The sequence below is a fragment of the Rhinoraja longicauda genome, chromosome 4 (assembly GCF_053455715.1).
Source record: "Rhinoraja longicauda isolate Sanriku21f chromosome 4, sRhiLon1.1, whole genome shotgun sequence".
In the NCBI taxonomy this organism is placed as follows: domain Eukaryota; kingdom Metazoa; phylum Chordata; class Chondrichthyes; order Rajiformes; family Arhynchobatidae; genus Rhinoraja; species Rhinoraja longicauda.
This window is the reverse complement of record NC_135956.1, coordinates 23,496,014-23,509,938: the sequence shown is the minus strand read 5'-3', so window position 1 is coordinate 23,509,938 and position 13,925 is coordinate 23,496,014. Positions and strand designations below refer to the sequence as shown.

At 40.3% G+C, this 13,925-nt stretch overlaps 1 protein-coding gene across 1 annotated transcript in view; it reads left to right on the top strand.

Annotated features, from left to right (window-relative positions):
- Positions 1-103: 103 nt before the first annotated feature.
- The window catches only part of prkdc (protein kinase, DNA-activated, catalytic subunit), a 185,578-nt gene continuing 171,756 nt past the window's right edge, over positions 104-13,925 (top strand). The window contains exons 1-10 of the mRNA XM_078397370.1: positions 104-331; positions 4,563-4,639; positions 5,328-5,420; positions 5,741-5,815; positions 6,532-6,631; positions 7,485-7,597; positions 8,723-8,822; positions 8,914-8,969; positions 11,265-11,295; positions 12,818-12,975. Of these exons, the coding sequence (XP_078253496.1) occupies positions 178-331; positions 4,563-4,639; positions 5,328-5,420; positions 5,741-5,815; positions 6,532-6,631; positions 7,485-7,597; positions 8,723-8,822; positions 8,914-8,969; positions 11,265-11,295; positions 12,818-12,975 (957 nt within the window). The 5' untranslated portion in view covers positions 104-177. The remainder of the gene's footprint in view (positions 332-4,562; positions 4,640-5,327; positions 5,421-5,740; positions 5,816-6,531; positions 6,632-7,484; positions 7,598-8,722; positions 8,823-8,913; positions 8,970-11,264; positions 11,296-12,817; positions 12,976-13,925) is intronic.

Below are 13,925 nucleotides of genomic sequence, written 5' to 3'. Positions count from 1 at the left end.
AACGTAGAACGTAGGGCGGGCGTTGCTTGGAACGTAGAACGTGGGGCGGTCCTTGGAACGTAGAGTGGTTGGTGCTTGGATCGTAGGGCGGTTGGTGCTTGGAACGTGGGGCGGTTGGTGCTTGGAACGTGGGGCGGTTGGACTTTGGGATTCGGAGCGCTGCGACCGGCCGGCATCATGGCCACGGCGGCGGTTGGAACGCAGCGGCGGCTGGACAAGTTGCACAGCCTGCTGTCCGCCAAAGACAGCAGGAGCGCCTCCATGGATTCCTGCAGCGTTATCACTGACCTCAGCCACGACTTTCTGGATACCAGTAATGAAAGCAGGCTGGGTGCGTATATGCGATGGATGGGACCGCCGATAGAGAAGCGGCAGTTTAATTGTGCAGATCCAAGCCAGGCTCCTTTTCTCCAGAGATGCTGCCTGACCCGCTGAGCATTTTGTGTCCATCAGCGCCTGTAGTTGCTCCCTACACGAGGTCGAGGAACTGCGGATGCTGGTGTACAAAATAAAGACACAAAGTGCTAGAGTAACTCAGTGGGTCAGGCGGCATCTCTGGAGAAGATAGTGTTGTTTCGGGTCGGGACCCTTCTTCACACTCGGTTTAATTGTGTATGTCTCTTTCAATCCCAGTTCCTGGGGACAGTCACGCAGAAAGCACCGCAAACCAAGCCGGGGTTCACCCCACCGACACACCAGAAAATTAAACGCTTCATTTCCCCAACCTCACTTGTCATCCAATCCATGTCAAAGTGCCGCCATTCAATTGTACTTCTGGCAACAAGTGCCGCGTTCAGGAATAAACTTTCTTTAACCCTTTAATTGCAGAACAAGAACTAGATCCAGGAATTTAAAAAAATATTATTCGACTAGTCTAAAAACAGAAAAAGCAAATTATAAACATTGAATACAAGAGAGTATTAAAAACACGTTTCTATGCTGTATCTTACAATCAATCAAAGCAAACCATCGTTTGCAAACATGAAACCAGAAGAATTAAAAGTATATATTTATTGCTTTATTAACTTGAATTTAATTTTGCCCCGTTTTAACGATTTTAAGCAGATTTGAGAACTTACTTCCTTAGGCTTATCTTTCTCACACTCAAAATCTAATTTTAATACTGCTAATATAGTTTTTTAAAAACAATTAATTTGAATGATTTATTAATACAGTAGGTTTTATTTCTTCACGAGATATAGGTGTTGCTGGCAAAGTCAACACTTGACCCTCAAGCTGAGGAATAGTTTAGTTGAGTTCATTGTCACGTGTACTGAGGTACAGTGAAAAGCTTTTATTGCCAGCTAGCCAGTCGGCACAAAGACTCTTCATGATTACAATCGAGCCACAGATACATAACAAAGGGAATAACGTTTAGTGCAAGATAAAGTCCATTCGAGTCTGATTAAAGATATTCCGAGTCTCCAATGGAGTACATAGTCACTGAGGAATGCACTCTATCTGTTGATAGGATGAGTTGGTTTCCTGATAACAGATGGGAAGAAACTCCCTGAATCTGGAGGTGTGCGTTTTCACACATTTGTACCTCTTGCCTGATGGGAGAAGGGAGAAGAGGAAGTAGCCAGGGTGCGATTATGATCGTCCTTGATTATGCTGGTGGCCTTGCCAAGGCAGCGTGAAGTGTAAATGGAGTCAATGGAAGGGAGGTTGGTTTGTGTGATGGTCTGGCATGCGCCCACAATTCACACAATTTCTTGCGGTCTTGAATGGAGCTGTTCCCAAATCATGGTGTGATAGTTTAAGAATTTTGAGCTAGTTTGGAGACCAGATCGGTTAGGATTGACAGATGTTAGTAAACCAAATTGTTTTAAAATAACATTTTGGTAGTTTTATTGTTGTTGATCCTATTTCTTTTTTCTTTGTTACACAATCATTGTTGAACTTTTTAAAACATAGAACAGTACATTGCAGGCCCTTTGTCCCACAATGTCCATGCTGAACATGTTGCCAGGTTAAACTAGTCTTCTCTGCCTGCACATGATCCATGCCCCTCTATTCTCTGCATATCCATATGACTGTCTAAAAGCCTCTTAAATGCCATTATCGTATCTGCCTCCACCACCACCCCTGCCAATGTATTCCAGGTACCCACCACTCACTGAAAAAAAAACTTGCCCTACACATTTTCATTAAATTTTGCGCCTCTCACCATAAAACTCTGCTCTCAAGCAAGTCAAATGTTCCCGAGCGGTAAAAGAAGGCCCGCTATGATCTCTGCAAAGCCTTCATGGATGCCAAGAGACAATGCCGGGACAAACTTGAGTCCCGGTATAATTACTTGGGCACATGTGGCAAGGTCTGAATAAGATAACTGGCTGCAAAGCAAGGTCAGGCAACATTATTGGTGATAGTGTGACCTTACCCGATGATCTGAATGCTTTCTATGCTCGCTTCGAGCAGAAGGCCAACAGGGCGGTGACACCTGGCCCTTCAGATTTTAGTGTGCCTCTCCCCAGGGTGACCGTAGCAGTGGTTAGATTGGCCTATCTGAGGGTAAACCGATGAAAATCAACTGGGCCAGACGGAATTCCTGGCCGTATCCTTAGCTGTGCGGACCAGCTAGCGGGAAATTCGCGGAAATCTCTAATCTTTCCCTACTCCGTTCTGAGGTACCTACCTGCTTCAAAAAGACCACCATCATCCCAGTGCCGATGAAAAGCAAAACCTCATGCCTAAACGACTACCATCCAGTGGCCTTAACATCCGCCATCATGAAATGTTTTAAGAGGCTAGTTATGGAACGCATGAAATCCAGTCTACCCAGCGGCCTTGACCCACTCGCCACAACAGGTGCACGGACGATGCCATCCCCCGAACCCTGCACTCATCCCCAAAACACCTGGATAAGATAGACACAGACGCCAGACTCCTATTCACAGACTACAGCTCTGCCTTTAGCACCCTTATACCATCCAAACGTATCACCAAACTTGCGGGATTTGGTATCAGTACTCATCTCCGCAACTGGATCCTCGACTTCCTGACCAATACCCCAATCAGTGAGGATAGGGGACAAATCATCCTCTACGATAATCCTCAACATGGGGGCTCCTCAAGGATGCGTTCTCAGCCCCCTTCTTTACTCCTTGTATACCCACGACTGTGCAGCCATGTACAAATCTAATTCAATTTTGAGATTCACAGACAACACCACCATTGTGGGATGAATATCAAATATCGATGAGACGGAGTATAGAAAGGAGATCGAGAACCTCATGTCCTGGTGTCAAGACAACAACCTTTTTCTCAATGTCAGCATGACAAAGGAGATAGTGAACGACTTCAGGAAGCAAAGCGGTACACGTACCACAGTTTGCATTAACGGCGCCGATGTAGAGATGGTTGAAAACTTCAAATTATTAGGAATCAATTTCACCAGCTTCTCCTGGACCACCCATATTGAAGCAAAGACCAAGAAAGCACACCAACACCTCTACTTCCTTAGAAGGCTTAGGAAGTTTGTCTCCTACAACTCTTACCAACTTCTACAGATGCACCATAGAGAGTTCAAGTTCAAGCTCAAGGCACTTTATTTGTCCCTGTGGGGCAATTTACAAAGGCACGTAGAGTAGTACAAAAACTATTGGGGGGCGGGGGGGGGGGAATTAGCAGCGTGAGCAGTGGGACAGGGGTGGTTGGGAGTTGAGCTGAACAGCCTTGGGAAGCATTTTATCAGGATGCATCACAACTTGGTTTGGGAACAGCTCCATCCCAGACTGCAAGAAATTGCAGCAAATTATGGATGCAGCCCATGACCATCACACAAACCCACCTCCCTTCTATTGACTACATTAATACTTCACTCTACCTCGGCAAGGGCAGCAGCAGCAAAATCAAGGATGAATCGCCCAATCACCCAAGCTTATTATCTTATTCCTGGTACATTATTTAACAATTGTTGTCCTACCTGTCAGGGAGCTTAATGGTCACCATTAGTCTTAGGCTTGGTCCAGTAATGAAAGGCAAACACTCCTGATCACCTATCCATTCCCTCCACAGATACTGCCTATGCCGCTGAGTTGCTCCTGCACTTTGTGCATTACTACGCTCTCCTGCAGATTGACTGACCTATCTGTAGCTGCACTAATGTTCATTGTTAAGCCTGATCTGTTATGATATTGAGCAGATAATAATGGGCAATTATTAAATTCATCAGTTCATAAGTCATAGGAGCAGAATTAGGCCATTTGGTCCATCAAATCTACTCCACATTTCAATCATGGCTGATCTATTTTTCCCTCTCAACCCCATTCTCCTGCCCTCTCCCCATAACCCTTGACACCCTTACTAATCACTAACCTGCCAATCTCTGCTTTAAGAATATCCAAAGACTTGGCCTCCACAGGCATCTGTGGCACCGAATTCAACAGATTCACCACCACCATTCAACAAATGATTATAATAAAATACTTTGCGATTACATTGTACCCTCACAGTTCCCTAATTTCTTCAAATTCATTGTATTTTTTGTATTTGCCTTTTGTGGCCTAGAATTTGTACCTTGTGTAGTTTATTTTCCCATTTCTATTATTTATATGCAGCTCTGCACAACTCATTGATATTCTCCAAGGATCAAGGGTTACTGATCTTCCTTCGCAAATCACTCGGCAATGAAGATGTAAGTTCTCCATGAAAGCAAGTTTGCATTTTATTTATATTTGTATATATCAACAAATGAATAAGGTCCAGTTTAGCAAGTAAACGTGGAAACGGGCCCCATGGCCCCCCAAGTCCATGCTGAAATCAATCACCTGCTCACACTAGTTTTATTTAAGCCCACTTTTGCATCCACTTCCTACACTAGGGGCACTTTACAGAGGCCAATTAACTTACATACACATGTGGGAGGTGACCGGCGGAAACCTATGCAGTCACATGGAGAATGTGCAAATCCACACAGGCAACACCCAAGGTCAGGATCGACCGTGGGTCTCTGGCGCTGTGAGGTAGCAATTCTACCAGCTGCCCCGCTGTGCTGCCCTTAATTGCCATTCTCCATTCAGTAAATTCATGATTGATCTGATTACACCGTCTGCATACTCTCTATTCTCCACCCACAGAAACCTTTCATTCCTTGCTTATCAATTATCTACCTCTGCTTTTAAAATATTCAGTCTGCTTCCACCGTTCTATGAAGAAGGGAATTCCAAACATTAGCAACCATCTGAGTTTAAAAAATCACAACATCTCACTTTTGTGAATGATATTTATTTTTTGAACCAAGTCTAGTTGATAATTTCAAAGTTTTTTTAGAATCATATTTTATTATGTAAAATTCAAAGAATATCTTTTGTTTTGATTTCTAGTTTCGAGACTGTAGAGAAGAAGTTTTGAAGTTAATTACTGCATTTGTTGAAAAGATTAAAGAGGCTGTTGGACCTCATGCCTCTGAAATCAAGGTAAGGGAATTCCTTATGTCAAAAAAATAAACTGCAGATGCTGGTTTATATCAAAGGTAGACACAAAAAGCTGGAGTAACACAGTGCGTCAAGGAGCAGCTCTGGAGAAAATGGATCGTGACGTTTTGTGTCGGGATCCTTCTTCTGCTGTGGTTTCCAAATAAACCTGTGGAGATACAATCAGGATTTTATAAAAAGAACAATTGGCTTATAAACCTGCTGCAAAGTTTTTTGAGCTGTTATAGTCTTTATTGACATTTTATAACAAGGTATGACTTTTGTAAAAGTGAACAATTTTGATGTATAATTTCTTGTTTTAGGACATGTGCCTCGTGATGTATACCAAAGAAAGAGTTGCAAAATGCAAGTCTGCTGCCTTAGACCTTCTACTTGTGGTAGGATCCTTTTGCCTCATATTTTTCATGGTGGGATTGCATCCTTGGAGGCTATTTGTCTTGAAGTGCAGTCACTTATTTGTAATGGCTTCAGATGGCTTTAGAAAATAACAGTTTGTGAATTACAATTAAGGAAGTAATTAAGGAAAATTGAATTTCTTTCAGTGGTATATATGCATTAAAGGTAGACACAAAATGCTGGAGTAACTCAGCGGGTCAGGCAGCATCTCGGGAGAGAAAGAATGGGTGACGTTTCGGGTCGAGACCCTTCTTCAGACTTCATCAGTCTGAAGAAAGGTCTCGACCCCAAACGTCACCCATTCCTTCTCTCCCGAGATGCTGTCTGCCCCGCTGAGTTACTCCAGCATTTTGTGTCTACCTTCGATTTAAACCAGCATCTGCAGGGTTTTTTCTCCTACTTATATATGCATTATCTCTGTGGATATTGTGAGCATGAAATTTATCTTGTATTTGTATCATTACAGGTTTGATTAAAAAGTTGTTGATTCCATTCTTATTCTTGAAGTTGGAGCATGTAATCTCGACTGACACATTGGTCCAGTACTCTTGAGTGCAGTGTTATAGGAGTTGCTATCCTAGACAACATGTTAAATTGAAATCTTGTCCCCTAAATTTGATAATATAGTAACTTTCTCATATCAGTGTTTCTTTGTTTTAATCAATAATGTTTAAATAACATTATGATATATTTTCAGTTGCTGCGCAGTAAAATCTCTCTTCAAGAATTTAGAATTGGGGAAATATTCAACAAATTCTATGGGGAATTGGTGCAGAAGAACAAACTTCCAGATACTGGTGAGTTTGTAAAAACAAAAAATGCTGGCACTGCTGTGGAAAGAGCAAAATGTCGTGTGAGGTATTGATAGAAAATATTCAGCAGGTCACCCATTGATCATTGTCTGAGGGGAATGTGATGCAACAGGGGCAAGTTGGTGGAGAAGCTTGGTTTTCTAGAGTATGAGTATATCAATGCCGCCACAGGATTGGTGTACAGGGGTCTTGCTCTAACTATACATGGCCTTGATGAGACCACCTTGGGAGTATTATGTTTGTTTTTAGTCATCTTACCGCAGAAAAATATACTTGCCTTAAAAGGAGTACGTTTGGAATACAGACTGGGATTGCAGAGCTGCCATATGAGCACAAATTAACGATTTATGTTCACCAGAGCTCAGTAGAATGTGAAGGGGGTCCAATTCAAACGTTTAATAGGGCTAGATAGGTGGGAGATGTATTCCTTGGCCCACAAAGCCAGGGTCATACCCTTGGGTTACAGGGCATGAGATGGGTACTGAGAAGAGGAGACATTTCTTCCTTCAGAGGATGATGAACTCTGTTATTACAGAGAGCTGTGCAGGCCAAATCGTTGGGGCATTTGGATGGATAATCAGCCGTGATTTTATTGATTAAAAGAGTGGCCATGAATATCTGACTGGCCATGCATAAAAAGTAATGGGCATGCGTTGCCTAAACACCATGATCTCCAAGCAGGTTGACAGGTTCACCTGATGGAGCCTATTTTATTTGTTTGCATTATCTGATACCTGTCTCTTTAATACCTTTATAAGATACTTAATAAGTATACTATATAAAATGTTTATGTCACAGTAATTGCATTAATATTTATTTTAATGACTTGTCTTTATAGTATTGGAGAAGGTATATGAGCTACTGGGGGTTCTAGCTGAAGTACAACCTGCTGAGATGCTTGACAATTCAGAAAAACTCTTCCGTGCCTACTTAAGTGAGTTAAAAACTCAGGTGCGTTTAAATTTTTTTCATCTGTTTACCTTGCAATTTTGTTTAAAATGATAGGTTAGCCTATAGCCGTTTTAACTATTTGTTAATATTTGCGGGGTGATCGCTGGTTCGGGTGGACTTGGTGGGCCGAAGGGCCTGTTTCCGTGTTGGATATCTAATCGAAACTAAGCCAAAGGGCCAACATGCAGTTGGCCTTCCTCATTGCTTGCATTATCCGTTTGTTCACTTCAACTGATTCATTCACAGGATACGCAGGTTCCTTTGAACATTAATCCTCTTCAAACTCAGCATTTTAAAAAAAGCTTCCCCTCTGTATTTTTTCTATTAGACTGCCCAACTTCACATTTTATTTGATTTGCCAGAAGGGATGACATTTGAGAAGCTGCAACCAGCAGGGCTGGGACCTAGAACTGGGAAATGGGGTTAACGTAAAGTCCATATGAAATCCACTTAACAGCTATCACAGCAGCCCAATTTGGCAGCACATTTCTGTATATATATGATATATGATATATTTGAGTGCTTTCTGAACCAAAAATCTTTTTTTTAAACCAGATTTCTTAAATAAACAATCTGGTCTATGTTAATTTATTTCAAATCTTTCCTTGCCCTCTATCCTTTCTTGATGTAGTTAGTAAATTCCCCTTTTGTTTTCTTTTTATTCCATACAGAAACACATGTTTGTGTATTTTCTATATTTGCTAACTTTTCCATGTTTTTCCAGGGGTAATTGGCATGTACTGTATAATTTTGAAAATCTGTCAACCAAATCTTTCGAAATCCTGGTGGTTTTGGTATTTGGCTCAGCAGGTGTTGTTCCCTTTAAACCTTATTGGGTCGTTTGAAAATGAATTCTTCTGCTTTTTAACATCTGAAAAAAGTGAAATAAAGTTTATTAAAGGAATAACAACCAATAGTCCAGATAAACTGCCATTCCAGCACCACCAATGTCCCAAGCATTCCAGATTACCACAGCCTTGTTGTACATTGTTCTTCTGCTGATTAGCTGAAAGAGGTGATGTCAGTGTTCAACAAAATCAGTTTTTGAGTGCAATTCCATGAGAATCATATTTTGGGATTTCTTTTCCTTATGAAATTACTAATGTTGACAATTTAATTCCTCAGATGACTTCTGCAACGAGAGAACCAAAATTACTTGTGGTTTCTGGGTGCCTTAGAGGATTAATAGCACTTATGGTTAACTTCACAAAGTCCATAGAAGAAGGTGTGTTTATGTTTTAATTATTTTGAGATAAAAATGTTTAATCTAGCATAATTAAAGGAAAAAAATCAATTTGTGTTTGTATTTTTTATAGATCCAAAGACATCAAAGAATATTTATGACTATGCAGTGAAAGCCATAAATCGGCAGGTTAGTTCTAAAGGATACATTACATATATAGAATATTTTGGCTGAAATGAAGGATGAATGCAAAAATGTTAAGTACTGCTGTGATAGAATTGAAAAGTGTGAGAATGGAAGTAGCAGAATCCATTGAGCGTGGCTCATAGTCCAGTGAAGTTTAGGAAATTCAGAGGTGGTGCTGTGACTAACTGCAGACCACTTTTTAGCACAGGAAATGACCGCTACAGATGTATTCACTTTTGAAAATTTGCTATATGACATTGAATTAAAGATCCAGAACCAAACTGTTGTGGCGTCATTGGAGAAGGTTTTTATTTGTGTGCATAGACCAAGAAATTGCATGTTTTTTAAAATGCGTAAGAATGGTTATTAAATGATCTCGGGGACAGGCAAAACAAAATATAGATGATCCCTGTATTACGGCCATTTGGGTAATAAAAAGTTACCCTTACTATAAATCACTATCCAAAAATTAGAGATACGAAATAAAAGTTACTCACAGAATTTGTGTGGAAAAAAAAAGGAAATATATACTAAATGTGTTTATTTCGCATCACTTTTCTTGATACATGTGAGATGACACAACATTGCATTAAGAAAAATAAGGATATTGATCGTTTTCCAGAAACACATCCTCTCGTAACATGGTGGTTGCCTGCATAGCATTTAGGACCATCAGGTTATTGTTCTCACTCATGCAGTAAAATGTTAATTAATTTTTGAAAATTAAAATGCTTTATATTTGATTTAGTAATGTAATTCATGTGCAGAAATCAATACATGGTAACAAGGAAAGACCGTTATTCATACACCGGTGTATTATGTTACATTTTCCCAATGCTTTCACAATAGAGTGATTTCTACTGCAGTTTGTATTCTGAAAAAAGGAGCAGTATAAAAGGCTGAATCAAGCCGTCAAGCTCTAGTTAATTTACTGGCACAATGTAGAACTAGGAATTGGGCTTGTGTATGCAAAAGGTAAATTATTGCTGTAAAGTATTTAAATGGAAAAAAATCACGGAAATCAAATCATTCTGCGATGTGGGTTTTAAGTTTTATTTTGCTGCTACATTTCAATTCATTAATCTACAAAAGTTGGTTTTTAAAGGTGGAAATAATGTAAAATTCAAGTTTATCATGTCATAAAATGCTGGAGTAACTCAGCGGGTCAGGCAGCATCTCGGGAGAGAAGGAATGAGTGACGTTTCGGGTCAAGACCCTTCTTCAGACTGATGTCAGGGACAAAGATAGAATGTAGTCAGAGACAGGAAGACTAGTGGGAGAACTGTGAAGGGGAGGGAAAGCAGGGACTACCTGAAGTTAGAGAAGTCAATGTTCGTACCGCTGTGGTGTAAACTACCCAAGCGAAATATTAGGTGCTGTTCCTTCTATTTGCGCTGGGCCTCACTCTGACAATGGAGGAGGCCCAGGACAGAAAAGTCAGATTGGGAATGGGAGGGGAAGTTGAAGTGCTGAGCCACCAGGAGATTAGGTAGGTTAAGACGGACTGAGCGGAGGAATTCAGTGAAATGATCGCCGACCCTCATTTATCAATGTCATGTTGTTTGAAAGCCTTAATTTTATTTCTGCGAGTTCATTAAATGCAATTTGGCTTTTTAACTTTATAAAACCACTTAAAACCCCTTGAATAATTGGTCAAGATATTGATTTTACAGTTTTAATTGTTTCTAATGCTTATGATTCTACTTATTGTAATTATTTTCCCATGCAGATTAGTCTTTTATCAAATCTGACAACGTGCAAAAATGCTCTAATGGTGATTTTTCAAAGCTAATGATCACAATTGTGCAAGGAAAGGGTGAATGCTGAAATGAGCATTAATTTGGTAACATTTATAATAAACTCATAATATCTCACTTAATATCCTAATTCCTTTCTCATTTAAGTGAGCCTTGGCTCACTTGCAAGATTTCCACCTCTGGTCTATTATTGTCATGTGTATGGGTGTCAAACTGGGATAACGTAGAACTGGTGTATGGGTGATCGTTGGTCGGCGTAGACCTGGTGGGCCGAAGGGCCTGTTTCCATCCTGCCTAAACTAAACTAAGTATGATATATTGAGCTGGTTCTCTGTAGTCAGGAAACAAGCAGTCCAGTCAATTTCTGTCCAGTGAAAAATGATCTGCTATACAGAAAAAAAAGCTCAGTACATGACATGTTGGATGATACTACAAAAGAAATGTATCATCTACTATCACTTGGAGGTGAAGAAGGCAACTCTAAGTCATTAATGATACGTTGTGCTATACTTTTCCAACTTTTGTATGCTTCTCTTGACAGATTGACATGAAAAGATATGCTGTTCCTTCAGGTAAGATTTCTTTGCTTTATATCACCAATTGCAAATTGACATAATAACATTTTGATATTCAACACAGTTGTTTGCAGTGATTAAAAGGTTGAATTTTCAGATATTTATGGATGTAGATACCAGGAATATAAAGCTACATTCTCCGTAATTATAACAGGCTTTAGAAGTGAAATAAATGCCAATACCAACAATATAGGTAATTTTAATGCAGGAAAAACTATTGTAAGTTACTAATTATAAACTTACTATATCCACAAACATAGCTATTATTTCTCCTCCAAATCTTACATAGAGCTAGAGTGATACAGTGTGGAAACAGGCACTTTGGTCCACTTCGCCCACACCGGCCAACAATGTCTCAGCTACACTCGTCCCACTTGCCTGCGCTTGGTCCATCTCCCTCCAAACTTTGTGTGAAAAAGTTACCCCTCGGATTCCTATTAAATCTTTTCCCCTTCACCTTGAACCTATGTCCTCTGGTCCTCGATTCCCCTACTCTGGGCAAAAGACCCGATCTATTCCTCTCATGATTTTGTATACCTCTATAAGATGTCCCCTCATCCTCCTGTGCTTCATGGAATAGAGACCCAGTCCACTCAAACTCTCCCTATAGCTCACACCCTCTAGTCCTGGCAACATCCTCGTAAATCTTTTCTGAACCCTTTCAAGCTTGACAATATCGTTCCTATAACATGGTGCCCAGAACTGAACACAATATTCTAAATGCGGTCTCACCAACGTCTTATACAACTGCAACATGACCTCCCAACTTCTATATTCAATACTCTGACTGATGAAGGCCAAAGTGCCAAAAGCCTTTTTGACCACCTTATCTTCCTGTCACTCAACCTTCAAGGAACCATGCACCTGTACTAGGTCCTTCTGCTCAACAACACTACTCAGAGGCCTACCATTTACTTTGTAGGTCCTGCCCTTGTTCGACGTCCCAAAATGCAACACCTCACACTTTTCTGTATTAAATTCCATCAACCATTCCTCCGCCCACCTGGCCAATCGATCCAGATCCTGCTGCAATCTTTCACAACCATCTTCACTATGGTTGTTACACTGAAGGCGTTAATGCATGCTGAGCTATGTATTCTCTAACTTCTTCTTGAACTTCCCTGAGTGACTGTTCTTAGTATAAGGTTGACCATTAAGGTTTGGTCATCTGTTGAATTGCAAAGGCCACCCTGGTTTATTTTGTCCTCACTGGATTTGTATGAATGTGAACTGTTAGCAAAACAGTTCATTGGGAATGAATATCATTCTAATTTTTCCTCCTGTACAAAATGTTAAACTGTTTATCATCCAGCCAATGTTGATAATTCAAAAATATCACCTTGTTTTTTCCTTCTAAATATTAGTTTCTCCCTCCTATCAAATTTGTCTTGAAACATGTTTGCAAATGTGTATCCTAAGCATTCACAACATTTTTAACAGGATGGGAAGAAGAAATCAAATATAAATCATTGTGAGATGCTCAACATCTGAACATGTTAAATTAATTTTATTTCTACAGCTGGGTTGCGTCTTTTTGCTTTGCACTCTAGCCAATTCAGCACCTACCTCCTGGACAACTACCAACTTCTTTTTGAGGCAATGTCAGTGTGGTGTGGCCATACTAATGCTGAGATGAAAAAAGCTGGCTATGCTGCACTTGAAAGTTTCCTTAAAGAGGTAATGAATTTTCCCCCAAATGACTGCAATATATTAATGCATGTTTGATATGAATCAATTAACTGAATTTCCACCTAAAACACTGAAACTGCAGAGTCTTAGTCTCCCGTGGTCATAAGGCATAATATCTTCAGCGATGGTCACTGTGATATGTGGACTGTGGAGTGGCTTTTTCCCACTTGAAAAAATGACAAATTTGAAATGTTTTGTAAGTACTACAAGGTCTTTCATGCACTGAAACCTGTTATTGCTCACAACAGGCCCATATTGCTGTTATTTTCCTCACAATCTTCTCCTCGATCTTCTTCAATTAATTCTGATAATATTCCTTTCTGCTCCATATGCTTATCTATCTTTCCCTTAAAAGGCTCTATACTAAACATCACATCAAATTAGCAGTAAACTCCACATTCTAAACACACTGGATAAATAATTATTTCTTATAGGCACCAGCAGTAAATTCATCAGATTTATATCCCATTTATTCTTTATTGACAGGTATATTTTTCAATTTTTAATATTTCTGTATCTTTTCAGTGCCTCTTTTTCTATTTTATGTTGCAGATACTACAACTCTTCACAATACTCCATATGTGATTGTGACCAGATTATATTAAAATATAAGATTATATTAAAATATAATTGTCAACCCGCTGACAAGGGAGGTGCTGTGGTAGTCTGGCGTGCTGACCTCTACCGGACCGAGGCCAGACGACAACTCTCAGACACCTCTTCCTACCTATCCCATGACCATGACCCCACCGATAAACACCAGATCTTTATCATCAGCACCATCACGGACCTCACCATCTCCGGCGATCTACCCCCCAATGCCTCCAAACTCATAGTTCCCCAGCCCCGCACGGCCCGATTCTACCTCCTACCCAAAATCCATAAACAGAACTGTCCCGGCAGACCCATTGTCTCTGCCTGCTCATGCCCCACCGAAC